The following is a 25501-nucleotide window of genomic DNA, read 5'->3' as shown; positions in this document are numbered from 1 at the left end:
GATTTGGCGTGCTACGATCAAACCCCATTTTTCTTTTGTGCTTTGTGAGTGTCTCCGCGTGTGAGCGCGTGCGTGCGTGTTTGTTTGTGTGTGTGTGTGTGTGTAGTGAAAGCACGCACAAGTTGTCGAGAACGGTAGAGATTCGTGTTCGATCCGCCCGTCAGGTGCTGCCACCATCACAACGGACCATCCGAGGGGAGCCGGCTTCGATCCCGTGTTCAGCATGTTGACCGACATGAGCCCATCGGCCGGGGCACAGTTCTACAGCACCCAGATACCGGCCATGGGCATGAACATCACCAACATTACGACCCACATGCAGAAACCAACGGTAAGTCGCTCGTCCGCAAAACGTTAGAGGCGAGCTGCTTCAGACACTTCAAGATTCCCAAAGACCTCAAGAGTCGAGTCATCTTTCGCGCGTTGTCCTGGGTAGAACTTAATTAATCCTCTACAACAACAACAACAACAACAAAAAAAGACATCAACCTCTAACGACTTCCTGCCCGCAACCAAGTGACTTCGGTGTCACACACTTAGTCATCAGCTGTCGTATCGCTCAACACCATCGCAACTCACTTGGCTGTCGACAACTTCCCTAACGATAGAGACACGGTGCACGATAAGCCGGTCACAGTCACCGGACAAGGTCGTTCAGCGTTGACGCAACGTTCGCTAGATTTCGTGGAGCAGCTTTTGTTCTAGTCGGCGGCGCGACCCTAGTCCTTGCCTCCTTACCCTATCGCACGGCGTAAGTCGGTGCGCGTTTAAAAATATATCAAACCATCATTAGCCGATCGGATCGGTTGGATAAGGCGAGGGAAAAACATAGACGCAACCCGACGCACCCGTGTTCCGTTTCACACTTCGGCACCGGGTGGAGGACACACGATGGTTTCCTTTGATGGTTTCGAATTCCGTCTTTTTTCTGTTTTACGCTGGGTAAACACATTAGCCACATTAGCTGTCATCCCACGATGACACTATCGCACCAACACGATCAGTAGAGCTTGTAAATGAGGTTGTAAGCGATAACGAGGCAACCGGGGGCTGGATTGGAATCGAATTTTAAACCAACCACTGCCACTGTTTGGCGGTTGTGCTGATTTTTTTTTTTTCTAACCTCTTCAACGCTTTTTCAAAGCCGCCACCAAGAAGAAACTTTGGAGCATGTTGGGAAATGAAAACAAAACAGAGAAGAAAAAAAACAGTCCGTGCAGAACAAAGAGAGAGAAAAGAAGATTGGGAAAGCTTGGAAACAATTTCTATTCATTCCATCGTTCCTTTTGCGTGAAGCAGCAAGAACACAATATACCGTACGCACCTTCGTTCGTTCGGTAATTGAAATAATTACGAAAAAAGAAGAAAAGGCGCAACACGGAGCATCGAAATAAAATCCCGGAAAACACAACGAGCTAGGCAAATTGTCCTCGTTCACACAATTACACGACGGTTTTGATCTACATTTTCTTCATCACGTGCTGCGTGCAAGCGTCCGAGCGGCTTATCGCCTTTATCCTTCCAAAACTCCTCTTGACCCGCTGCGTAGGGTTTTGTGTTTTTATTTTGCTTTGCTTGCTGGGTCCATCCATCCATTACACTACAACTTTACCACGGCTTTATCGGGATTGGGATTTTGCAGGAAAGAGGGATTTGTTTTTTTTTTTTTTGTACTCTTTTCTGTTTCGGGGATTGACGAGATTAGCTGAATGTTATTTTTTCCTTCTACTTTTGGGATTGTTGTTTTTTTTTTTCTTGTTGGGTGTTGCTGTCTGCACTGAACTGGTCCCTGCGCCCCTGGTGCCGCTGGTGTGTACAAGATAAGCGCAATGTTCGAGTGCACTTCGACCCCGGGTACGATCACCCGCTGACGTTGCGCAGCAGGACATGCAGTGCGTGTACGTCTTGTTTGCCATTTGTGTCCTAACCGGGTCTGCGTACCGCTGGCTGGCTACAATGTGTACAGTCCTAAACAACGAAGAGAGCAACCGTAAAATGCCGGGAGCGTTTCCCTTGGAAAACCGCCGGGCAAAGCTAATCTATTTAGTGCGAAGTGGTTGGGATTTGGTGAAGTCAAAAGCTGCACACGGGTGAATAGTAAGTGGAAAGAGAGGAAGGGGAAAGGGGGAAACGAAAGGTGAAAATGAGCTGACAAAAGAGCAAAAACTTTGATGTACTGATTTAGAGCGCAAACAGACCCAATCCTTAGGGATGTGTGTGAAAGAGCAATGGAAAGCGTAGTTTGGTTGCGGTGGATGAAGGTGTAGAAGTTTTAACGCTTATTCGTTAGTTTACTCGAATAGCGCAATCGATAAGTGCAGCGTGATTAGTACACACCGGTTTAGCAATATTGTTGGGCGGCTGTGCATCAAATCTCGGTGACGGCCGGGGGTAAATGATTTTCTTTTCCGCCTTTTCTAATGTAAAGACTGTTCAAAATGCTTTTAAAATGGCGCAAAACCACCAACCACATTCATGTCAACATTCGCGCGCGTGGTCCTCTGATCTCTTGATGATCTCTTCAATGGCATTACTTCACAGACAGTTGTTACCAGTTCTCTAGGGGGCATATCTGTTGAATAAAACGTTTCATTTATATATCTTCATCCCTGTGCGGTGTGTTTTTTTTTTTCGTTGGGAGTAGGTTCGCTCAACCGCACAATCACTTTTCGGCTTGTGTAAATTTGCAAAAAGGTTACTTTACTTCTCACCTCCTCTGTTCTCTCCTCTACTGCCCCTTTGAAAATCGCAAGACAAATTGTTTTCCCCGCCGGCTTCCTTCTTTAATGCCCTGAATGGTATAAATTCTACAGTAACTATGTGGCATACCAGTAACACACCAACCACAAGAAAAGCCGACTGACAAAAGCCCATATCTCATCTTGCCGCGGCCCAGGGTGAATTTATTCAATCCGCGCGAGCACTGTTCTGCTCACATCCTTCCTCCCGTTTGGTGGGAATGCCTAAATGTCGCTAAAAATATGCCTCACGCTGTGTGCAGCTCGGCGGGTGCGTTCCTGAGCTGTGTGTGTGTGTGTTTTTTTTCCTTCGGTGTGCCTTTCCACCACCCGGCGTGCCGTCACGATCCTAGACACGGCCCCAGTTTTCATGGTAACGCGTTAACGGCGTTAAGCAAAATAATCAAACATCAGAGCAGCTCTCGCCTGCCCGCCGTTCCGTAGCGCTAGCGGGCCTGGAAAACGGCACGGAAAAGGGCATCATAAACTGCGCGGGCCACGACACGCACGCCTGACGTGCCGTGTTTTTGGGGCGACGGATAGCAGAATTTTGGCCGGCGTGTTTCGCGAGCCGACGGTATTTTCGTTTGCCTGTTGTTCGTTTTCAACTTTTATCCGTTGTTTTGGGGTTGAGGGATTTTTCGTTGTTGCTTTCAGTCCTGAAGCACCGTCGCTGAGGCTGAGGAATGGAATGTTTTGCATGTGTTTCATTGACAAATTGATACCACCGAACATTGACGCCGATGATGCTGAACGGTTGATGGATCGCAGTTGCGCGATTTTGCTGTTGTCTATTGACTGGGTTGGAATAAATTTAGCTCCGTGAAGATGCAAGCCAACACACGCTGCGTCTTAATCGCTGTCATTTAAATCCATTTTAGAAGATCTGAGAGGATATCGCGTTAGAATAGATTGAAGTTCATTATGCAAGTTATAGGCTTTTGAAGTAATTAGAGATTGAAGTAATTTTTCACCTAGAACCATGTGGATTTTGCAATACGGCGAGGATTCATTACCATCAATTATGAAATTCTGATGTTAGACGCTCGTAGAATACTAGTCTGGCATTTGTGTGTGTGTGTGTGTGTTTTTTTTTTTTTTGCTGTCTAAATTACAAATTGTTCATTTTATGTTCCTTCCAAAAGACCTCATCTATATTCAGTGGATGTCACATACCGTCAAATTTGCTATAAACTCTGTGTTACTCATTGCTATAAAAATTCTCTAGTGAAATAATGCAAGCAAATAATTGCTCCAGCTAACGCAACTCCTGTACTTCATGGAACGCCTTCTGCCATTTCATACTTAATGCAAATCTGTCATACAATTTTCTTTTTCCTGCTCTAGATTTCTCTGACTTCAGAATTCCAAAATTACTGACGAATTCTTCCTGTTTGTGGAAGACATGTCACTAGAAGACTCAAACTTGAGATATTCCTCAGAGCATTTAGCTGACAGTCTATCTTGAAGCTTTATCCTTCTCTTTACGTTTGCTGGCCTAACTTATCTGGATATCGTGACTTAATTTACCGGTAGCTAGACGTGTCAGGTGAATGGTTTGGATAAGTTTTAACGACAGTTCTGATGAGTCACTACCACTAAGTCACTGGACAGTGTGAATCCTTGCTACCATGCTGCAAACTTTCTCCAACGTTCCCAAGTTGCTTGATACATATTGTTTACGGGATAGGACATTGAACTACTAACGTCCTTACAAACCGAATATTTTTGTCAACAAAAATTCTCAAAATGAAGAAATTTATAGAATGAATCTGAAAAGGGACGCAGAGTGTGACAAAACCTAAGATATCTTGCGACTTACTTGTATCTGAGATTGTATAACTTGCTACAAGTTTCGCGAACCCTACGAGAATGATCTTTGACGGATGTGTCAAAATAAATCGAGAACTTCTATCTTCAACTAGAAATTATTTCAAAGTGCTTCAACTCTGTCAGCTTGAAGTATTTGTTAGAGAATTTTATCGCAATTCTACATCCAACAAAAAAACCCAGAACACACATTTACCGTGACCAGGCAAGGTTCAGTAACACCAACACCTGAAGAGTCCACCCCATCCCACGGACAGGGGCATTGCAAATCCGAATAAAATTTTTAAAAACGGATGGCCCGTTTCCAATTTCTGCGTGCTCCGGCAAATCAAATTGCCGATAGGTGTTACCTAGGAAGATTTTTTTTCGTTTTGGTTTGCGCTCAGAAACAAGTATCGGTGTTTCATAATGCATGCGATCCTCGGGGACAGTTACCGATGCTGCTGGCATCATGCATGCGCTCGCCTAGCTAAGCTTCTTCGGCAAACAAACAACGAGTCGAGTGGGTCTAATCAGCTGCATTGATTTAGTCGTTTGATATTCGACGGCTCCCCCGCGCACACACACGCGCACGTTTGGGTTGGAAAATATGAGTTTATAGAAATCAAATGAAATCACCATAGAAAGGATAATAACCTCACCGATGTCGAGCGCTACATGCGATTTGAATTTGAAATGTCAGTCGGTGACCTGGAGTGTTCTAGAACGTTGTCTCTTTGGGGTGCTGAAGGTTTTTTGCGTGCTCTTGGAGCGGTCTTTGGTCTTTTTTTTTTTTTTTTGTGAAGTTTCTTGCGATTTTCAAGGTTCTGGAGACAGGATTGAATAGCAATCGGGTACCGTGACGAGCAGTTTTGGCGGACATACCAAGTGCATACACACCTGATCTGCCCCGAGAAGAGGAGCGCCGAGTTGGTGCAAGGCACTCTCTAGTAATGCAGTACAAACTTGGCTCAAAAATTGGTCATTGGGTCCTTGAGAATTCGTTGCTCCAGAATTCAACCAGCAGCTTCTCAGCTGTTAGACATCGTGTAAGAGACTTCTCCTCAACAAAACCTCAACCCCTAAATAGAGGAACAGAAAGTTTAAACTGCTCTAAAGTGTGTTCGGTGATTTATTGTGTATTAATCGATTTGACGTGACGCGTTTAGCCGGTCCCCGACCAAAAAGGGACAACAATGAACTACACCAAGACACACAAACACAAAATTGAAAACGAACGCAATGCTTCCCGCAATTCGTTTCGCCTACTTGAGAGACACGGCAAGGGTACGCAAAGCGCTCGTTACCACAATCTTATGTCTGTAATGCGTGCGAATAAAGGGTGTCCGGCCACCTAGACAAATGAGGGAATAGGTCGGGAATCTGGTCGGTCCTAGTCCGGAATAAAATAAAACCCGAATCATCGTCACCCCGAACACCCGACGTGAAGAATGCGTGAAATCGGGTGGAAAATTTAAACTCAAAAAAAAAAAAAAAAAAAAAGAAACGAAAGGCAGAAGATTCGAAGCAGTGGCGCCAGCAACACTCACAGAACGCACGCAGTCGGTGAACGGCACCGGTGTGGATTTTACCAATTTCACGGCTAATTATGATGCGCCTCGTTCGCGCTAGTGAGGAGACGGGTTTTTGTGCCGTGTCCCCCGTCTAGCCTAGGGAAGCCGGGCATCTGTTTGAAGTGTACGTGAAATTTGGGAAATTTTACACCCGTAAAAGGGCACCACAACCGTACGCCGCTACCCACCCCGGGGAACCTGCTAATGGCTATGATTAATGGAACGGCGTACGCTTGGTACAGTTTTTGCGCACAACGGCGCTGTAACGACCGTGAACGGGGTGCGGGAAGAGCAAATGCGGGGAAAAAAAGGGAATACAAATGGTTTTTGCAGGATATTTGTAAAAGGTTGAGAAAAATGATGAAGTGAAGAAGAGCATTAACTGGTGAGTTAAAGGACATGGACGCGCTATGTGCTAATGTGAATTGTCAGTGAAAAGAGTTTGACAGTTGAGAGGCTGATCTTCTAATGCTACTTACATTATTCAACATTTGCTAGCAATAGCTATACTTGACTTGTTTGTCTAATCTAATCCTGTAATGCTGCTATAAAATAGGATAGTTTATGATTTTTTCTATTTCTTGAGGGAAGGCCTGGCCTGGACATCCTCGGGAGGCTTTAAGCTACCTTTTCTAGCTTCCATGACTTCCTTGATTTTATTGCTATTTGGATCTTCATCTTTACTATCTCTAGATCACCAAAAGATAACGATCTTCATTTTAGTTGTATCAATTGCGAGCAGGGCCAGTCCGATGGTGAGGGCGAAAACGGCGCCGGTCTGCAATCGGCAGGACCCGGGACTCAAATCTCATCCCGATCGTTACCCCGTAGTGGGGACTGATTATCCAACTGCGTGGTATCAGCAAGTCTAATAAGCCATTCGATGGCTGGCGTGACCTAGAAGGCTGTAAAGCCAAGAAGCAGAAGTAGAAATTGCAGCAGTTGCTGTATGTCCTTTCCTGACTTTGCAGGATTGAAGTTGCTAGAAATTCTAATGCTGGTTGATTTGGTGATGATCCAAAGAACAATCACACTTGAGCAGCTTTGAGGGAAAAGAGTTTTGACTCTTGGTGCAAGATTTGTCAAGGAAAGCAGTACCAGAATTCTCCAGTTTCTAAGGCCGGATCGTATTGCTAGGGATCTTACTCTTGCAAATACTGAATTTCAATTTTCTCCCACGAGGTGAGGACTTCGAACGATTAATTTAACCTATTCTTATATCTGGAAGCTTGCGAGTGTGCCTAAGAAAACATCTTCTACTGCTATTTGACATCTGTCAGCTGTCATCTGTCACACCTTTAAACCACTAAGTAGCGAGTACTCGCTTGGTTTCACCTAATTTTTTGACATTAAAGTTTGACATTTGCTATTACCACTTGCCATTTCACTCACCTCTTCAAATGTGACTCCTACGCGTTCGCCCCTTTTCCCTCCTTCCCCTCATCGGCATGTGCCCATTCTGAAACGGTGCTCCAAACCCGTAAACGCTAGACAAAAACCCATTCAATAGCTTTGCCTTTATCGCATCGTGTGAGGTGTTTGGTAAAGTTGCCCTTTTTATTCACCCTGCTTCCCTGCTCTCCTCATCCACCCCCCCCCCCCCCCCTTCCCACTTCCCCACCGAATCCAGCACACCGCGTACCGTGTGGAGTGGTTACAATCAATTTGAATAAAATTCAAATCACGTATCACGCGCTGTCCACGCTCTAGGCGAGGTACCGAAACCGAAGAAGAGAAATAACAAGCAAAGTAAAGCGCAACAAACGGCAACAGCAATAGCAAAATTTCAACAAGAAAGCACACACATACACGCGCGCGAGAAGGAAAAACCGCTCGGAAAACCGGTGCGGCCAGCCATTAATTATAAATTATTCACGATTTATTATTAATCCCATCCGTGCATCCGGGGGTCGGGCGCAATGTGTGTGTTTTTTCTTTCTTTCTTTACCCGTGTAGTGCATGCTGCACTGCATTACCTTTGCGTGGTTGCCCTTTTCCCTCCACCAGACACACTCTTTCCCCGCCCGTTCTTCCCGTTAAACTCACCCTTAAAGGTTTTCAACGCGCGCGGAGGATTTGTGGGTTTGATTGCAAATTTTCATGGTGGTGGAGCCGATCATGCCTCCCCCTCACTTGGCCAAGGCCATCCCACCGAGGTTCAGCTCGCATCCGACCCGTCCCGGCTCCCCATGTTGTGGTTTGTCTCCAAAACGGGGGTGCCCGGAGGGTGGCTCGCACACCCTGTAGAAGCCTCGCCATATACATAAACATAATCTTGGACGAAGATCACGGGAAACACACACGACGGGATACGGTCACAAATCGACGGCTCACACGGGCACTGATTTATTATCTCTTTGCATCCTCCTCTCGCTCGCCTCCGCCCCCCCATGCTCCTCCCTTATTTATGCTGCGTATTTTATAATCCGATGCTTATCTATTTCTGCATGCTGCTTGGCAAGAAGTAAAACTAAAAACAACACTACAAAAAAATCACAAGAAAATAAAACAACCCCAAAGTACTAAAGTGAACGTTTCGAAGCTTTCGTTCCACATAACGCGTTGTTCCATCAAAAGCGCGACGTGCAATGATTGCAACAACACAAAAAAAAAAAAACGTTAAAAAAAACCCCCCCACAAGAACTGCACCATAATGCACCGAAACCTTCATCGACATTGGACTCGTCAAACGTTCGACATTCCTGAACAAGCGGGCGCGCGCGCGCTCGCTCTCGAGCACTCTCACATAATTTATGCTACAAACCATACCGTTCCCTCCACCCGATCGCCCCCCCCCCCGCCCTCTTCCCACCCGGATGGGGGAAAAACAAAGCAGCTTTAAAAAAAAAAGGCAAATGCCGGCGGGCAGTACATCGGGGTGTCGCGAATGCAGATATTTTTACCGTAGCAAAACCAAAAATTCGACACGTTCGGAAAAAAAAATTGCACAAAAACCGTCGTCGCCGTGCGAGAAAAGAAACGAAGAAAAGTAATAAAAAAACGCACACACACACATAAACCACAATTGAAATTTTATGGAGCAGTTCGCTGCTGAGAATGCTGAAAAGCTTCAACCGTCAAAGTGGATAACGGCAGAAGGTCCAAAGAGAGCGACAAAAAAAAAGCAATCTCCCTCTTATTAAGCACACAGCATGAGCACCCGTGTCGTTGCCGGGTTGCAACCCGATCGGTTGTCCCCGAGTTGTTGTGGCTGTCGAGTGATTCGATTATCTGCTCTTGATTAGCGCACGACACCATTGGCCACTTTTTTTTTTTTTTTGGGCCCGCGAAAAGTGCAGTGCGAACGCAACGCTAAACGAACGCTAAACAAATGATCCTGTCCCAGCGGGATGTCGTTCGCTGCTGTGTGCGTGGCACAGCTGGATTCTTGCTGGGTGGCGTCCGAAACACACCGCTACCACCGAAGTAGCAAACCGAAGTGTGCATCCGAGTGTCGGTGCATCCAGCTGTGTGCGCCACCGTTGGTGATTCCATTCTTACGATCTTTACGATACGCAGCCAAGGGGTTTCGGTTCGCTATTTGGTTTTATTTGTTTATGCGTGAGGTAAGTTTGTGCTAGGGATTGGTTACTGTTTGCAAACGCTTGGCACGAACAGGCGCGCAACAATTGGTGACGTTGTTGCGCCATCGGGGACCCGAATGGCAGACCAGTAATGGTGCGTGAGACAGACAGACAGTGAGGGACAATAGTACAAGACCAACTTAATTTGATTAGGTTGTAAATGTTGGTGGTCATCTAGTTTATAGAGACTTTGAATCCACAAACTCCTACGAACCAGAAGACTCCAACAACACACGAAATGCACGATTTTCCGCACCTTGATACGTCTGGTAGTCCTCTAAGGGTACGAGTCTTGGATTATCCTGACGGAGGACGCCATTGCACTCGCCATTTTCGAACGGGCGGGTGCTAAGGACTATCTTTGGCACTGTGTGCGAGCAGGGCGAAAGGGGAATGAACCACGAGCTAGCTGAGCTGTTTGGTGGTGCTGATATCCTGTACTCAAAACCGGAAGGCTACGTTGGCTGGAGTACGTAAGGAGGATGTCGGACTCATGCCCCACTCATGATTCTAACCTGTCGGAGATCGGATGCAGCCGTGGATGGAAGACTGCAGCCCTAGATCGAGTTTCCTGGCAACTGATTGGAGATCTAGCCATGTCGACACGACGTGCTCAATCCTGAGCAGGCCAAGAAGAAGAAGAAGACTTTGAATCCTTTGACTTGAGTCGTCTCTTCAAACTGTAAACGTGAAGTTGCGGAGCAGATGCTCAAGGAATCATGCGGGTTAGTGAGGAATACGGGACAATCTTGGGCTAAATCACGAATTAGATTCGAATTCACGATTTACCTACACGCCGATGACATACATATACGTCATCCATTTCATTATCTTAACAAAGGATTAAGAACGCGGCATTAATCCTCGCGTTTGAGATAAGACTTTGAGTCCTTCATCCGTCTCTTCAAATTGTAAATGTGAAGAAACAAGAAGAATACTGAGGTCCTACTTACATGCACTGATTTACGTAAGGATCAAGCAAAAAGAGATGGTCGCAACTTTCGATTCGTCCAAAATTTCAACTGTCAGGGGTCAAAAGTCTGCACCGCCACATGGGTGCTGAGGAACGTGCAATGAAGCTGACAGCCAACAAGCCACAGGCGGATGAAGCGGTGACCGAAAAGAACCCTGTTAGATGCTTACTTTACAGCGACCTGGTCGAGATTCTTGCAATCTTTTCATTATTATGATTATCGCCATTTTTTGTTTTATTGCGGATCGCAAACGAGCGATAGAAAAATGGGGTTAAAATGAGTTCTTCCTTCAACCCGGTTTGTCAATGCGGGCGCGAAGGAAAGGCGCTTAATTGCAATTGCCGGGGAAGTCAGTTTCCTGAGTGTCTGGATTCCTGGAAGCCAAATGTCATTAGCGACACAGCGAGGCAGAAGCGTTTTTTTTTTCGCTCCAAACCCTTTGCTGGCCTTTGGGGCGGGGAAAGCCATGGGAAAATTTGTTTGAAGGTAAATAAATGGATCGTGTGCAGAGATGGGAAGGCTCTGGAGGGGGTGGGTACAGATTTCGAGCTATTATCGTCGTTCGAAACACGCGATCGGCTTGAAGATATGCTGCAACAGTAACTGCAGGCAGACTGCAGACTGCAAGCAACCTTGACAGATCACCCAGGCCAACGCTACATTGTTTCGGCCGTAATGAGCGCTGGGTTTCCTTTTTAAAATGTAAGTCATCCCGAACGCCAAGGCCAAAAACCGCACGCTTATCAGTCAGCGTGTGTGTAGAGGCTTCCTAGCATTGAACTGGTTGGTGCCGTGACCAGGATACTGAGCGTTGCACGCAACAGGACGGTTGGACACTGTTGTGGCTCGTTTGTCTCGGAGTGTGCACCACTGGGACTTCGGGATAATGATTGAGTTTTCTTTTGCGCTTCCTGCCCTGCAGCGCCCTGTTCTATCTTCTCCTCTCTACCTCGATATGCGACCTCACGCACAAAAAACACACACAAGAAACGCATGACACGCACTCAACTCACCTTCGACCGGTTCGCTGGATCCGTGTGGCGTGTGGCGTGTGCATCCCACACACACACACACACACATACATGCATCCGTCCACCGGGATAACAAATGGCAATGGCTACCGCAAAACCGATTCGATTCCGTTCGATAATGCATCCCGTTGCATGCGTTGTACTTTGTTGCAGAATCTCGGTCCACCGGCGAAACATTGTTTGCGATTGCTTCCCAACGCCGGAGGCTACTATATTTGTCGGACGGGCTTCATTCAAACCCGCCAAACGGACACGCAAACCACCAACTGGTGCGACGCTCGGCTATCTCGCTCGCACTCTCGCACACACTGCACGCACGCCTGCCAGTGTTCCGGCTAATGATCCTTCACAGAAGACTTCGTTCGTCAAATGTTAATTTTAGTTACAATCACATCTTCGCTCATGTTTGTCGCTCTGTAGCATCAGCTCGTTTTGCTGCATTTGTTTTGAAGAAGGTCCCCCCCCCATTAGCGGGAGAAGTAATGAAATAGAACTTACCACATTGGCAAATGGCGATACATTGTGGAGATGATAGGGGATGATTAATCAAACTAGTGCAAAAGTTGATACTTGGGTAGGGGTAGCTTGATGAGCTCACGTAGAAGCATTTAGTGCACAGAGGGAAGATTCCTGGGAGAGAATAAACAAAGCTATTAAGCTGCTCTAGAGAAGGATTTTAATGGCGGCTCTGGATGTCCAAGTCACGAATCCAGGTATCAGCGATATAAGAGGGAGTAATTATTGTGCTCTTTGGAAAGATCTTGTAACGACAGCACATGTTTGGCACATGCTAGTTGTGAACAAAATAGAGACAAAGTCTACAGCCCCTTAGATTCTTAGGTTTTGAAGAAGGCTTGTCCAAGGCGCCTCATCGCCTCAAAATCTGGCATCTAGTAGAGGCCCCAAAAGCTACTATGTAAGTGTTCAAAATTTGGAAGACTCCAAGCTGACTAAAGTTTGGAAAACACCTCAAATTCTATTAACTACAGATAAGCCGTCTATTCCGGACGCAGTTAAAAATGCCCACTATGAACTCATAATTTCAGCTCTGGCAGAGCATGGAGCCAGTTACCTTGAGAGTTAGGACCTTCTAAACTGTCATATTTTTTAAAGAGTGAGCTTGAGGAAGAAATCTGAATCGAAACAATGGTTTTGTAGATGTTTTTGGGAACTTTTTATTTCTTGGCAAAATTAAGACAACAACTCCAACTTGAACACCCAAAATTTATCATCACCACACTAAAGCCGACTAATGAGACACACCAGAATAAGTCATCAGTTTCAAAACATTCCCATTGTGGTGAGCTCCCCCATTGCGTATGCAGTTCCTTCTCTCTATCGGGAGAGAGTGAGAGGGGAAACAGCAAGAGAAGAACCGAAAAATACATCTCAAAAGCGGCCAAAAATTGTTCCACAAACCAAAGTTGGTCTTGGTCGGCTCATGCAAATGCTAATCCGGTTCGGAAGGCGAGCAGAGCATAATAACGAAAGACGCGTACACCGGCACATCGATCGATCCATCCAATCGATCTAATGGGTTTGTATTGCGCGGGGTCGCGCGTAAATGCGAAAAAAAAAGTAGAAAAAACCCAGGGCGCAACGAATGAAAATACGAGTCGTTCGATCGAGTTTGTAGCATCGGGCATGTGCCGTTTCTTGTGCGGTGTGATTCCCGGGGATCGGCGGGAGTGAAAATGCCGGAGCGCCAGCGCCAAGGGAAGAACGCAGCGAAAACCCAAAGAACCCAAAGAAGCGGAGCAAAATTTAAGCAAACTTAGAGCGAGCGGAAAGGGACGATGAAGTCGCCGGTGAAGGTTCAGGGGGTGGCGGGATTGACCGAGCGGCGAAAGAATACATAAATTTGAAACCCTCAAGACAACATAATTATAGAGCTTCGTTAATATGGGTTTAAGTAATAGTGTGCGGGTGAATAGTACGGATGAAAGAGTGGCTAGGGAGAGGGATGGGGTGGGGGGTGGGGGGTGGGGGTTGATGCTAGAGCTAGTGGGAAAGGTTACGGAAATGCCGTCAGATGGAAGAAACCAGGCGAAAAAGGATCTCTAAGTTTGAAATGACAGAGAGAGAGAGAGAGAGAGAGAGAGAGAAGAGAACTCATGCGTAAGTGTGTCCGAACGTGAAACGACAATCGGATCACCGATGAAAGCATCGAACCGTAGGCGCCCCCCCAATCCAACCAAAAAGAGCCTCCCACCCCCCCTCTTCCTACCCCATACCACCCACCCTTTTGAGGCACCCGCGGAAAAAGTGTTTCAAATGTGTGCCGCCGGCACGGCTAGCTGGCGGTGACCGGTAGCCGACCGGCATCCATTCCACTTCTTATCCGACCAACAGCGGGAGCTACATTTTAATGAGTAGGTGTGGGTGGAGGGAGGGAGGGAACGAGGTGGGGGAGAGGGGGAAGGTGATGGGTGCACCTTCACCCCCCATCCCCCACTTCACCTTATTGTGTGCGGCCCCCTTTAACGGCAAGCCTTAAAAACAAATAAACCCCCACAGGACGTGCAAGTCATTCTCGCCACTTTGACCCCAACGATCCAGGATTCACCCTTGTACAATCGCCGTAGAGTGTGAGAGGATGAAGAGAGAGAGAGAGAGAGAGAGTGCGGGAAAAGGGATTGTGTGCTCTGGGTGGGAGTTGCGGGATATGAAGGGAAGTCCAGCGTAAAACAGCCAAAAGCCATTAGCGATCACATTCGTTGAACGATTTTGCCGTGGGCGCGAAGTGAAGTTGTGGGACCGGGGAGAGCTGGGGAGGAGGGAATAAAACGCTACCAGTAGGCAAATGGATTCTAACTACTAACACACACACATACACGCGCGTGCAGAGCGAGAAAACCTCAAAATTGGTTCAATTTTAGGTTTTTGTGCTAATAAATACATCAGGAACAGATGCACCGCCGACAGCTCCGTAGCGACCGTAGTAAAGGGACAGTTTTCGGGCCTGTTTACGTTTGCCCGCTGAGCCAAGGGCGAGAGGGGTGAGGTGAGAAGCGAGAGAGACGAGAGAGGGGAAGTGGAAGAAAGCAGTCAAGAGTGTCCGCACCGTTGTCTTATCGATTTTACAGCAAACGTGTGCGAGCGCCCAGGTACCGTCGTGCCAGTGGAGGTAAATTTTTTCGTGTGTAAGCGTGAAAGTAACCCTCCACGCATCGACTTGGGAAAATTAAGTTTTCAACACCGAAAGTCGTTAAATTGAATCCACTTAGCTCGAGGTTTTGCGGTTTTCAATTACTGGGCCGAACTTTCGGCGGGGGTTTTCGAAGTTGACTGGAACTGGTGGCGAGCAGGGCGCCCAACAGTAGGCAACGAGTGAACGTGCTGGTGACTATTTGTAAGGATAAGAATTACCTATTTAAGGGTAATTCACTTACGGGTGATAGAAATCAGGAGAATTTTATTCTCTACCCTATTTATTTGACACTGAAACTTTGGGAAAGGGGTTCGGCGATCCATTTCAGGCTTCTTTGATTTAATTTTACTCATAGATGGGCACAGTTATTTTCCAATGTTTTGATTAAAAAATACCTCCCTTAGAATTCTTAAGATAATTGTTTCATTTCGACAATTCCTACCATCACGACGTTTTGGGGTGTCCGGGATAGTTTCTGAAGAGTCTTGAACGATCAATTTTGTCAACGATTTCATAAAGAAATTGACAATACGGCGTAGAGCCGTCATACTAAATTAAATAAAAATTAATAAAGAAATTCATTGCACTGTGCTAGAAGGAGAAATTCATTTTAAGCTAATCAGCAATGAATTACCCAAGTAACCCTTCTACCACAGCTAAACGTCTGCAATCTGTCAGTTTGATAGTAATAATGTCGGGAGTGGCTGGAATTGCAAAAATTCATTCCATACACAAGAGAGAAATTCATTTCTATTAGTGAGAAGTGAATTACTCAAGTTGATTGTATTAGGCAGCTTGTTAACCCCTGTGACCTGTCAACTTCTCACTTATAATGACGTTAGTAACTGTTCAACTAATCGAGCTCTACGAAATAAGCATGGATGCCTTAAAATTGACCAAGCAGAAAGTGTGTTTGATAACTCAATCATATGTTGATATCTGGTATCTTCATTTGTCCCTTTTTTATTGCATGAAGGACGACTGCACACCAGATGTCTTTATTTTGGAAACAGATATTAACCTCAAAATGGGGTTCCTTCAGGAATCCTTGCACTCTTAGCTTGTTGTCAAAATAAATAAACAAAACCCCTCCTTACCCCCCATTTAAAGTGAGCTCTAATTGAGGGCTCTTGTTACAAGTTCATTACGCCAACTTGGCGAGTACTCCAGCGAGCACTCGAAGTCCCAATTTTTACCCACACCCGCCATCACTAAAAGTCGATGGGTAATTAGGGCAAATCAGACATGAACTTCAAAAGTTTTACTACCATAAACAAATTAAACACTTCCGTTGGGCCACGAGAGCCAGGATTAAATGGCGGCAAACTTTAAACGATCAAAATGAGTGGTTCATTTTCATACTTTCGCTGCAACTCTTTTTTTTTTCTTTTGCGAAACTTCGAACCATAAACACACACACAGGCAACATACAGCGAGTCATAAATGGCCGTAAGGGATGGAAACTCCGTCATAGAACCCGGCGCCAGTCAGCGGGTGATTAATGCATCGTTTCGCCAGTAAAAGAAATTAATTGTTGAAAAGATCAACGTAAAAGGGACCTTCACCCCCCCCCCCCCCAGCTTTTGTTTACGGTTGCGTCTTGCGAATAATGGTCCGGTTTCGGTTTTATTGTTTTCCGCACCGCACGTCAATCTGCAAACCACGTTTTATGGTCTTCGCGAGCGGCCTTCCTTGCGGGGGTTTCGTGGAACCGGTGCGGTTCATGCTGCCGCCAACAGTGACTCCAATTTTGTAGCATAATTCTCTGAAACCATTCTCGTTTAGGCGATACATTTGGGATACATTTTGTGGCTCCCTCTCTCTCTCTCTCTCTCCCACCCATTTCGGGACGAGCAGAACAAAAAGAAGTGTCAGAACATTAGTTTACTGGCTGGCGAATAGAGACGTCATTTTTTTTTTTTTTTGATAACTTCCTTGAACCCTCACAAGGGTCGATCCTATCGAAGCAGTTGCAACTTGCAAATGCTCTTGCCGAGGTCCGCTAACTACCAGAGCGTGTGTAACACGTCCTAGAGCGACACAGTTTCGGAGGCACTAGCTCGCACTACGCTCGTCCACCGTACATAACTCGCACCCGTAATCGCACCCGAACCCAGCGGCCAGCGATCGTAGATTACCGATCGGATCGGCATCAGCGAAACCAGTTCTCGGGCGAGTCAAGCGCCGATGCCAGCAAGTGGTGCGGTGCGGGCACCGAGAGCAAATTGCACGTTTAACGAGCAACCGGGACCCGTTGAAGGTTGTGCCCGCTTCCTCGTGCAGCGTGATCTCGCACCATCGCGCGCCACCAGGGTGCCATTTTCTGATCCGGCCGGCACCGTACTGCCCGGTGGTACGCGCTTAATCGCATTGATTGATCGGTTGTTTTGATAATGTTTCCTGGCGTCGTTTTCCCCTAACGGCTGGGCCAAACGGCAGCTTCTGCGCTTCAACCCGTGTTGCTCGTTACACGCACGCGGTACTGGCTGTTTTTCTTCCCTTCTTTGATGCCAAGAGCCCTACGGTTTAAGTTCATGTTCATGCGCAATACGACGTAATTGGTGAGCTAGAAGAGGGTAGGAGGAAGACAAGATGAAGAAGATGGTGGTAGTGGAGAGGTGAAGTCAAGAAATAGGAATGCAAAAGGGTACTTGTGCAGCGTGGCTAGCCTAGTGATGGGGACAAAGGCGCGAAGAATGGACGAGTGGCGCTAGCGCGTTGGATTGTTTTAATGAAGAGCGAAATTAATTAATTGGGCGATTGTGTTAAATCAACGAAGACACGAGAAGCACCCGTCAAAAGCAAAACAGATTGTGGGAAGATGATAGTGGGAAGTTCCAGGAAGCATTTTAAAAGGTTGGACGGGCGAGGAGAGCTCAGGATATTTGCTGGAAGCTGGCAAGAATTGCATTCGAGTATCACCAACGTTGTTCCGGATGTCACTAGCGCTCAAGCGCAACGCAACCATACTCATAGCTAAGCTTCAGGAAGAGGAATTCTTCTAAAAACTCTTCTTCTGATGTCAACACCGAAGTGTATCAAAACGCGAATTCAAAAACGCCGCGAAAAGAGTCCTCAAGATATTGCATGCATCTTCGAATTGGGACGGCCAATTAAGAACATTTTTCCGAACTTTGCTTGTGATTGGTACAAGAGCTGTCACCAACAAACTCTAGATGTCATCCATACATCTCCTGCGAAGAAACATATGATTGCAACGAAGCGAATTCCTTATTGCGACGCAACTTGACGCTAACCTCTAACACATTCCTTCCGCGACCCTTCGACCCTTAATCGCTGTATCAGTGTGTGTGAGCGTGAGCACGCTTTGCATGAACAACCCTTCGCCACTATCCTTCAAGGCTAACTACAACCAGAACCGGGAGTTGGCGGTCCGGTACCACACTGTTCCGCCTTTATCTCACGCCGTTACCCACCGTTTGAATATCATACCATTATCTACCATGTTGCAATCTGCATTCAACATTCAAGCGGGGTGGGGGAGGAGGCGGATTTAATCGTCCCCGCTGCATCGAATTCGATCCCTTTCGAACCGCGCATCAAGCTTCCCCTCCCACTGCCCAACTTGCTAATGCAATTATCGCTCGTATTAATATTCTCATCCACCTTCTAGCGATTTACCATTTTTGCAATTAGAAATACATTCATCATTCGTCACAGCGGACCGGCTGGGTGTCGTAAAGGGTGAGGGGGTTGGGGGGAGGGACACTTCGGTAAGCCCCGCGGCGGGGTGGGACTGGTGGACCGGTTTGACGGGTTTGGTTGCCATTGCCAGCCCAGCCAGCGAACCCTGCCCGTCCATCACGAAGCAAAACGGCATCGTGTACCGTGCGGATCAACAAGACGGTTTTGCGCCATTCAACCCTAGCCCTCCGGTAATCTTCGGCGATTGATGTGTAATGAGGAGTGGGGGGGGGGGGGGGGGCAGGAGAGTTGGGGGGTGGATCGTTGGATACGAGGACTATGTATGTATGATGCATGTTTGAAGGCAGAATTCCAATGTGACCATTTCGAAGCGGCTCATGCAAACTCTGATGCAATATGGATGGGTGTCCATGCGCAGATCTCTCCACTGTGCAGCGTTTCTGGCCAACGTCCGGTCCCGGGGTGAAAGGGTTCGTTCGGTAAGGAAACTCCAAAAAAAAATATGAGGAAGCAATTAAACCAATTTCTAAGCCTCATCAATTTCGTGCCAAGGTCCCATCCTGAAGGGTGTCAAAATTTGATAAACTTCAACGTCTCCCAAAAAACCCAAATGTTTGTGCAGTCAACTGGCACCTCTTACCCACACACACACACACGCACACATCCACAACAAAAACAACAACCAAAAAAAAACAAACCCAGCGCCAAAGCGCTCGCAACAATTTTCTTCCAAATTCGTCGACTTTTGAAGGGGTATAATGTCGGCGATGATGTTAAAACCCTCCATCATTGTGGGTCCACTGATTGGGTGCGACGGTTTGGTTAGACCGTTTAGTTTTACGACCCTTGGAAGCTGTAAATGAGTTTCTTCCCGCAGCGGTCCGACGGCGAAATGAGACCAAATAAACCAAATTGGACCATAAAAATCGAATACCTGTTCGGTGTACCGCTGCCGCCTCCGCGGCATCTCCGTAGCGCTGCGTCCTTTTAATAGTGCCGCGAAGACGAAGACACAAAGCGATAGAGAGAGAGAGAGAGAGAGAGAGAGAGAGAGAGAGAGAGAGAGAGAGAGAGATGTATACAATGTGCCTATAGGGAAGCGGGAAGTACATTCCAAAAATCAAATCCTGACTCCGACCACAAAAGGACCACAAGCAAGTGATTTGGGTGAGCTCGAGCGTCGCGCGCGCGCACTCTCGAAGATACAAAAGGTAAACCCTTCCCCGGCACGTTGGGACGATGTTTGGGAAAGCTTGAAACAACACACACACGCACACACACACACACACACTCAAAAAGAACACGAAATCCCCATAAACTCATCTCGTTCACGTTTGGGCGACGCCCGTAACCCGGAACGGCCAGATCACTGTGGGTGCAGGGTACCCCCATTAAATCACCTGTTTTCGGGATCGTTCGGGCACCGTCATGCTGTAGGGGAATTTTTTTTATTTTTTTGGTCGGGACCCGTCTGCACGTATTGTGCATGGATTGGTATTAAAACAAAGATACGCTCGTTCTTGACGCCGGCCGCTCCGACGGCCAAGGAAGTTGTGAATTAAGCCCGTCGTCGGAAACGAATTATAATCAGCCGACGAATTATGATGGACGGCCCAGCGCCGGCTCTTCTGCGAGTCTCACGAGCGTTACAAGGCCGTGCTCGCACGGGTGATTGAAACCACAAAAACAAAGAGGCAAAGGCCAGTGTTTGAAGAAAAGAAAAACTGGTTAAAATGTACCTCCAAATGAAGCCGACCCGAGCAGGGCCATATCCTTCTGTGCTGTGTTTTTCATCTGGATTCTTGAAGCTAAAATTCATTCCCCGGACATTGATGAACTTCAACTCCGGAGCGCATTGTTGTGTTATCTTCAGGTGGAAAAATTCCCGATACGATGACACCACAGACACACAAATGTCATCAGTGTTTTTTTTTCTCGCTCTTCTCGTTCTCTTTTTATGGTTTCCCACTTTTCACCCCTTACCACCCACAGGAACATCCGGGATTGCGAGGAACACCGCTGGCGATGCTGGCGGCACAGTGCAACAAACTGTCCAGCAAGTCACCACCACCGTTAGCGGACGCAGCCGTCGGCAAAGGGTTCCACCCGTGGAAGAAAAGTCCTATCTCGTCCGGACCGCACTCACCCTCGAACACACAGTCGGTCGGGCTTGGTGGCGGGAACGGTGGTAACGGTTCCGGTTCAGGTGTTAGTAGTGGTGGAGGAGGTGGTGGTGGTGGCGGTGGAGGAGGCGGTGGAGGACTGGGAGGAAATTCGGTGTTGCAGTCATCGCTGGGGCGGCTTTCGTCATCCGGCAGCTCGTCCACCATTAGCCCAATGGCGAATCTTACGTCCAGGTAAGAGAGTGCGCGCTTCCTACAAAACTTCCTGTTACATCGCTTAGCGCGAAAGAGTAGAGTGGTTGTGTGTGTGTGTGTGTGTGTGTTGTGTGTTTGTGGTACTATTAAGTAAAAAAACGATATACTTGCTAGTAGTAGAGCAAAAGAGTTAATGAGGACAAGAGAATTAAATGATAGTTTTTTTCCCAAGTAGCAATATTAGACATTACAGTTGACAGTGACAGTTGACATTACAGTGACAGTCGTTTGAGTAAAACCAACTGTCAAAATAATTTTTGATTAGTAACCAATAATTCATCCACTCTTTCGTTTCATCCCGATTGATCCGTTTGACAAGTAACGAACTATTTATTTATTTTTTATTTATTTCCAATACCACGGCTCTTTGCCGTATTTTCTAGTAACGAGTTTTATTTGACTGATATTTAGTAAGTAATGAGGAAAATGGCTATCAGAGCGATCGAAAAACAATCGACTCTAAAACGATATAGCTTACTGCATAGTTCATTCCATTAACACGCACCCACACACACACTCACACTGCCACACGCGCAAAACTATGATAATTCTGTTATATTATTCTCTTTTCTTGTTCTTCTTATCACTCTCTTTCTCTTTTTTCTATTTCTTTCTTTTTTCTCCCCCTTCTTTCTCGACGAACGGCCCTGTTTGAATTTGTCCAAAACTACATATATTGTTGTTTGTTTTGTGTTGCTTTCCTTTGCGTGTTTGTCTCTACATTCCAATACGCATGTATATGTGTTTTTTGTAATGTTTCCTCTCCCTCTCCCCCCTATCCCTGTTTTGTTCTCCCACCTACCTGTTTTTATCTGGTTTCATTGTTGCGATCCAGTGATCTTTACTTTTCCGGTGCGTCCGGTTCGCCCGGTGGGTGTGGGGCGGATAATGCCCACCACACCCTCCAGCACGCACTCGGCGCGGCCGCGGCAGGCAAGGTCGGTGGGGACGGTGGCGGACCAGGGCAGGCAAGCTCGACGGCGGCTGCGGCCGCCGCTGCCGCTGCCCAGCTCGGGTCCGTTTACGGTCGCCACCCGTACGATTGGCACCCGTTCAATGCGGTCGGCAAGCCGGACGCGAACGGGCTGGGCGGTAACGGGGGCCACGGGACGCCGACCGGCTGGTGGGACATGCACGGGGCGGCCGGCAGTTGGCTCGATATCGGCACGAGTGCCGCCGCCGGTATGCATGCGGCAACGATGGCAAACTATGCCGCGTCGGCGGCGGCCGCCTCGGTGAGCGGCTCCGAGCATTACGCCTCCACCCTGACGCACGCGTCGCTCACCAACACCGCACACCTGCTCGGCTCCGGCCAGCATCTGCTGCAGGATAGTTGCTACAAGAGCATGCTCCAGCCGGGCGGCGTCGGCGTGAGCGTCGGTCAGTCGGCCGCCGGCGTCGGCGGGTTCGGGCTAGGTCCGCACGGGGGAGGTTCGCCGGCACCGCCACCGAGCGCCCCGCAGGCACCGTCGCCGCGCAGCCAGCGGCGCTACTCCGGCCGGGCGACCTGTGACTGCCCCAACTGTCAGGAGGCGGAGCGGCTCGGGCCCGCCGGCGTGCACCTGCGCAAGAAGAACATCCACAGCTGCCACATACCGGGCTGTGGCAAGGTGTACGGGAAGACGAGCCACCTGAAGGCGCACCTCCGGTGGCATACCGGCGAGCGGCCGTTCGTCTGCAACTGGCTGTTCTGCGGCAAGCGCTTCACGCGCTCCGACGAGCTTCAGCGGCATCTGCGCACGCACACAGGTGAGAAACGATTTGCTTGCCCCGTCTGTAACAAACGATTCATGCGAAGTGATCATTTAGCCAAACACGTCAAAACCCACAACGGCGGTGCCAGCGGTGGCGGCGGTAGCGGCGGCGGCGGCGGTGGTGGTGGTGGCGCCAGCGGTGGTGGTGGCGGCAGTGGTGGTAGTGGTGGAGGTGGAAGTGCAGGAACAGGATCCGGAGCTGGAAGTGGCGGTGGTGGTGGCAGCGGCGGCGGCGGCGGCAACAGCGCGTCCGGCCCGAATGCCGCTAGCGGCAATGGCGGCGGTAATGGTGGAAGTGGTTCCTCCAGCAGCCGAGGTGACACTTCATCCGGCACGAACGGTGGAGGGGGTGGTAACGAAGGCACCAAGAAAGGCAGTACCTCACAAGCGCCACAACCGATGGACGCACACTGCAGCGATTCGGAGGAGGGCGGCGTGACAGGTGCGTCGGTGACCGATCATCTGCACGGTGGTCCACTGGGGGCACTGTCAGCGCCTCACGGTGTGATGGGTGGCGGGCCACCCGGCATGCTAGGTGGCGGCTCCTGCCATTCGATGGGCTCTCCAGGACTGTCCCACTCGCAGCAGCAGCAGCAGCAGCAACACCATCAACAACAACCAGGCTCCGGCACACATCACCATCACCCGCATTCGCATCATCCGCATCACTCACATCATCATCATCAGCAGCAGCAGCAGCAGCAACAGCAACAGCAACATCATCACCATCATCATCAACAACAGCAGCATCACGCGCACACGCCCAGTCCGGGCCTGGAGCACGTCAGCCAGCAGCAGATGGACGTGAAGCCGGGCATTGTCTGAGGCACGGTGCAGTCCGACCTGTTCGCACTGTTCGGACAGCGTAGCGACATTGTCAGAGCGGCAGCAGATTGGATCTGAACCGTTCAGACCGTCTGTGGCCACATCCAAACAAACCTAAATCGCAAGTATAGCTCTATTGGAGGGTGATCCCAATGTCCGAATCACGATCCGTTTAGACGCGAGCCCTTATAAACCACAAACCCGTACGCTAATCATGGAGAATGTACAAGGTGTCACCCAACGCTGGTGATCCTTGGAACTAGCTTAATGTCTAATAGGGAATAGTGCTGTTTTCTTCTTGCTTCTTGCAGAAGCGTTTTGGATTCGGTATTTGAAAGTGAAATTCTAGAAGAAAAAGAAATCTACAAAATAAGGGACATCAAATATGAACCATAAAATATGTTTACTTAACTTAAACAAAAAAAAAACAAATACACACTCACACAGACACACACATACACAAATTGTTATTTTATCCTCGTAATTGTAATTCGCTTTTTTCTTATATCGTTTTGTCTCGTCGATCGATGCGTCGGTGAACTGTAAGATGAATCGAAAGATGAATCAACAGCGAGTACATATAAATGAATCTAAATGCAAATGTTACCCACTAGCTGGATGAACTAGTTGGATGAACGCGCGCGCGCGTGTATGTAATAGTGGGGCTAATGACAATGACAGGGTAACGTTAGTATCTGTACAGCCTGTGCCACCTTACGGCCACCAGCATCCTGGATGTTAGTGCATGGTTTTTTTTCTTCTTGCGATAAATCGTTACGTTTGTAGAACCCAACACCCGGTACGTAGATAGGCGCCGAACAATGTATCGAATACACTGTTGATACGCGTGTATGCGTGTCGTAATACTTAAGCCTGGCGAAGGGATATTACTATATTGTATTGCTAAACACAAACAAAAAAAAAAACATCACATTAACTATTAAAAAAAAATCAACCGTGTCCGACGCACCGTGTCCACATTTGTACTTGGGGAGGGTAAAAGTGAACTAAAAAAAAAAAACATGGGGGAAAGTTATCGGTTACTAATTTAACTATAATCTCACTAATTAACGTAAGTCTTGTTAGGAACGGGATGGTGAAGGTGTGCTGTGCATCTTCACCCAAAACGGGCGATCAGTAAAGTGATCAGAGTCGAAAGCACAGAGCGAACGGTGCAAATATGAACAGGTTCAGAGTGAACCACTAGCAGAAAGTTTGAAATCGTAACGAAAGTGGTCTTTCCTTAGGAGCTAGCATGTAAGGTGCATGTGTGTAATTGAACTGTAAACGGTAAACATTCAAAATTTAGACATCCAAACACATCCAAGTACATTTACGAGTAAAAATTAAAAAAAAGCACTATTATTAACCGTTCGGTAACCCTGTTTAGGCGCTACAGTTTGACACAGATTCTCGCTATCGATTAATGAACGGTAAAATGAATCGATAGATGTGTTCATGCAGAAATGGTTTATGCGAGAAAGAAGAAGAAAAAAAACTGGAAATGAACCACCCTCCGGCACTATTTGTTGTGACGGATGCGTTCGGTGTAAGTTTTTTTTTATCATTAGTAGATAACTATTTTATTACCATTATTATTATTACGATTACCTCCCACCCCCCCTCCCCCTTGCCCTCACCCACTCTTACCCCTCGTACTTTGTCCCTTGTTTCCTCGTTCCTTCCCCTTTTTCTCCGTAATTAATTAGGATGAACTCAAAATTGACTTACGGAATGAATGATTACATGCAAGCAAAAGCAAAAACTATTGATGGATCGTAAATATACACCTTATGACACCCAGCTCGTTATGACGTCGTTTTTTTTTTATATTTTCATTACTCATCTACATCATCTCTATGGTGCTCAATATCACTTTTCTAACAGTTAAGTATGACGCTTACCTACTTAGTACAAATGAACTCTGCTCTCCTTGGTTAAATGTCAATAGGCGATTCTCTAACCGACAGTATTGAAATCTATATGCTCGCGTCATAAAGAAGATACTTAATAAATC

At 47.5% G+C, this 25501-nt stretch overlaps 5 protein-coding genes across 8 annotated transcripts in view; 3 read left to right on the top strand and 2 right to left on the bottom strand.

The window, feature by feature from the left end:
* The window catches only part of LOC126560468 (60S ribosomal protein L10-like), a 277878-nt gene that overhangs the window by 79077 nt on the left and 173300 nt on the right, over window positions 1-25501 (top strand). The gene's annotated exons all lie outside the window — the stretch shown is intronic.
* The window catches only part of LOC126561545 (probable 60S ribosomal protein L37-A), a 450882-nt gene that overhangs the window by 255378 nt on the left and 170003 nt on the right, over window positions 1-25501 (bottom strand). The window lies entirely within an intron of this gene.
* Window positions 1-25501, top strand: part of LOC126568394 (transcription factor btd) — a 147106-nt gene that overhangs the window by 53190 nt on the left and 68415 nt on the right. The window lies entirely within an intron of this gene.
* The window catches only part of LOC126558141 (aminoacylase-1A-like), a 220867-nt gene that overhangs the window by 145446 nt on the left and 49920 nt on the right, over window positions 1-25501 (bottom strand). The window lies entirely within an intron of this gene.
* On the top strand, window positions 52-23568 carry LOC126568808 (transcription factor Sp8). The gene is made up of 4 exons (XM_050225449.1): window positions 52-331; window positions 20520-20884; window positions 21741-22654; window positions 22715-23568. The coding sequence occupies exons 1-4, from the start codon at window positions 224-226 to the stop codon at window positions 23482-23484; spliced, it is 2157 nt and encodes a 718-aa protein (XP_050081406.1). The 5' UTR covers window positions 52-223; the 3' UTR covers window positions 23485-23568.

Source organism: Anopheles maculipalpis, chromosome X (genome assembly GCF_943734695.1).
Source record: "Anopheles maculipalpis chromosome X, idAnoMacuDA_375_x, whole genome shotgun sequence".
NCBI classification, from domain to species: domain Eukaryota; kingdom Metazoa; phylum Arthropoda; class Insecta; order Diptera; family Culicidae; genus Anopheles; species Anopheles maculipalpis.
The sequence above is the reverse complement of the archived record's forward strand: the minus strand, read 5'-3'. Positions and strand labels throughout refer to the sequence as shown.

Bases quoted from the DNA above. Each gene is read 5' to 3' on its own strand.
- LOC126568808 (XM_050225449.1), top strand. From the start codon at position 224: ATGTTGACCGACATGAGCCCATCGGCCGGGGCACAGTTCTACAGCACC. The intron at 332-20,519 runs GTAAGTCGCTCG...TACCACCCACAG, and splicing joins CCCACATGCAGAAACCAACG to GAACATCCGGGATTGCGAGG. The intron at 22,655-22,714 runs GTGAGAAACGAT...GTGATCATTTAG, and splicing joins GCATCTGCGCACGCACACAG to CCAAACACGTCAAAACCCAC.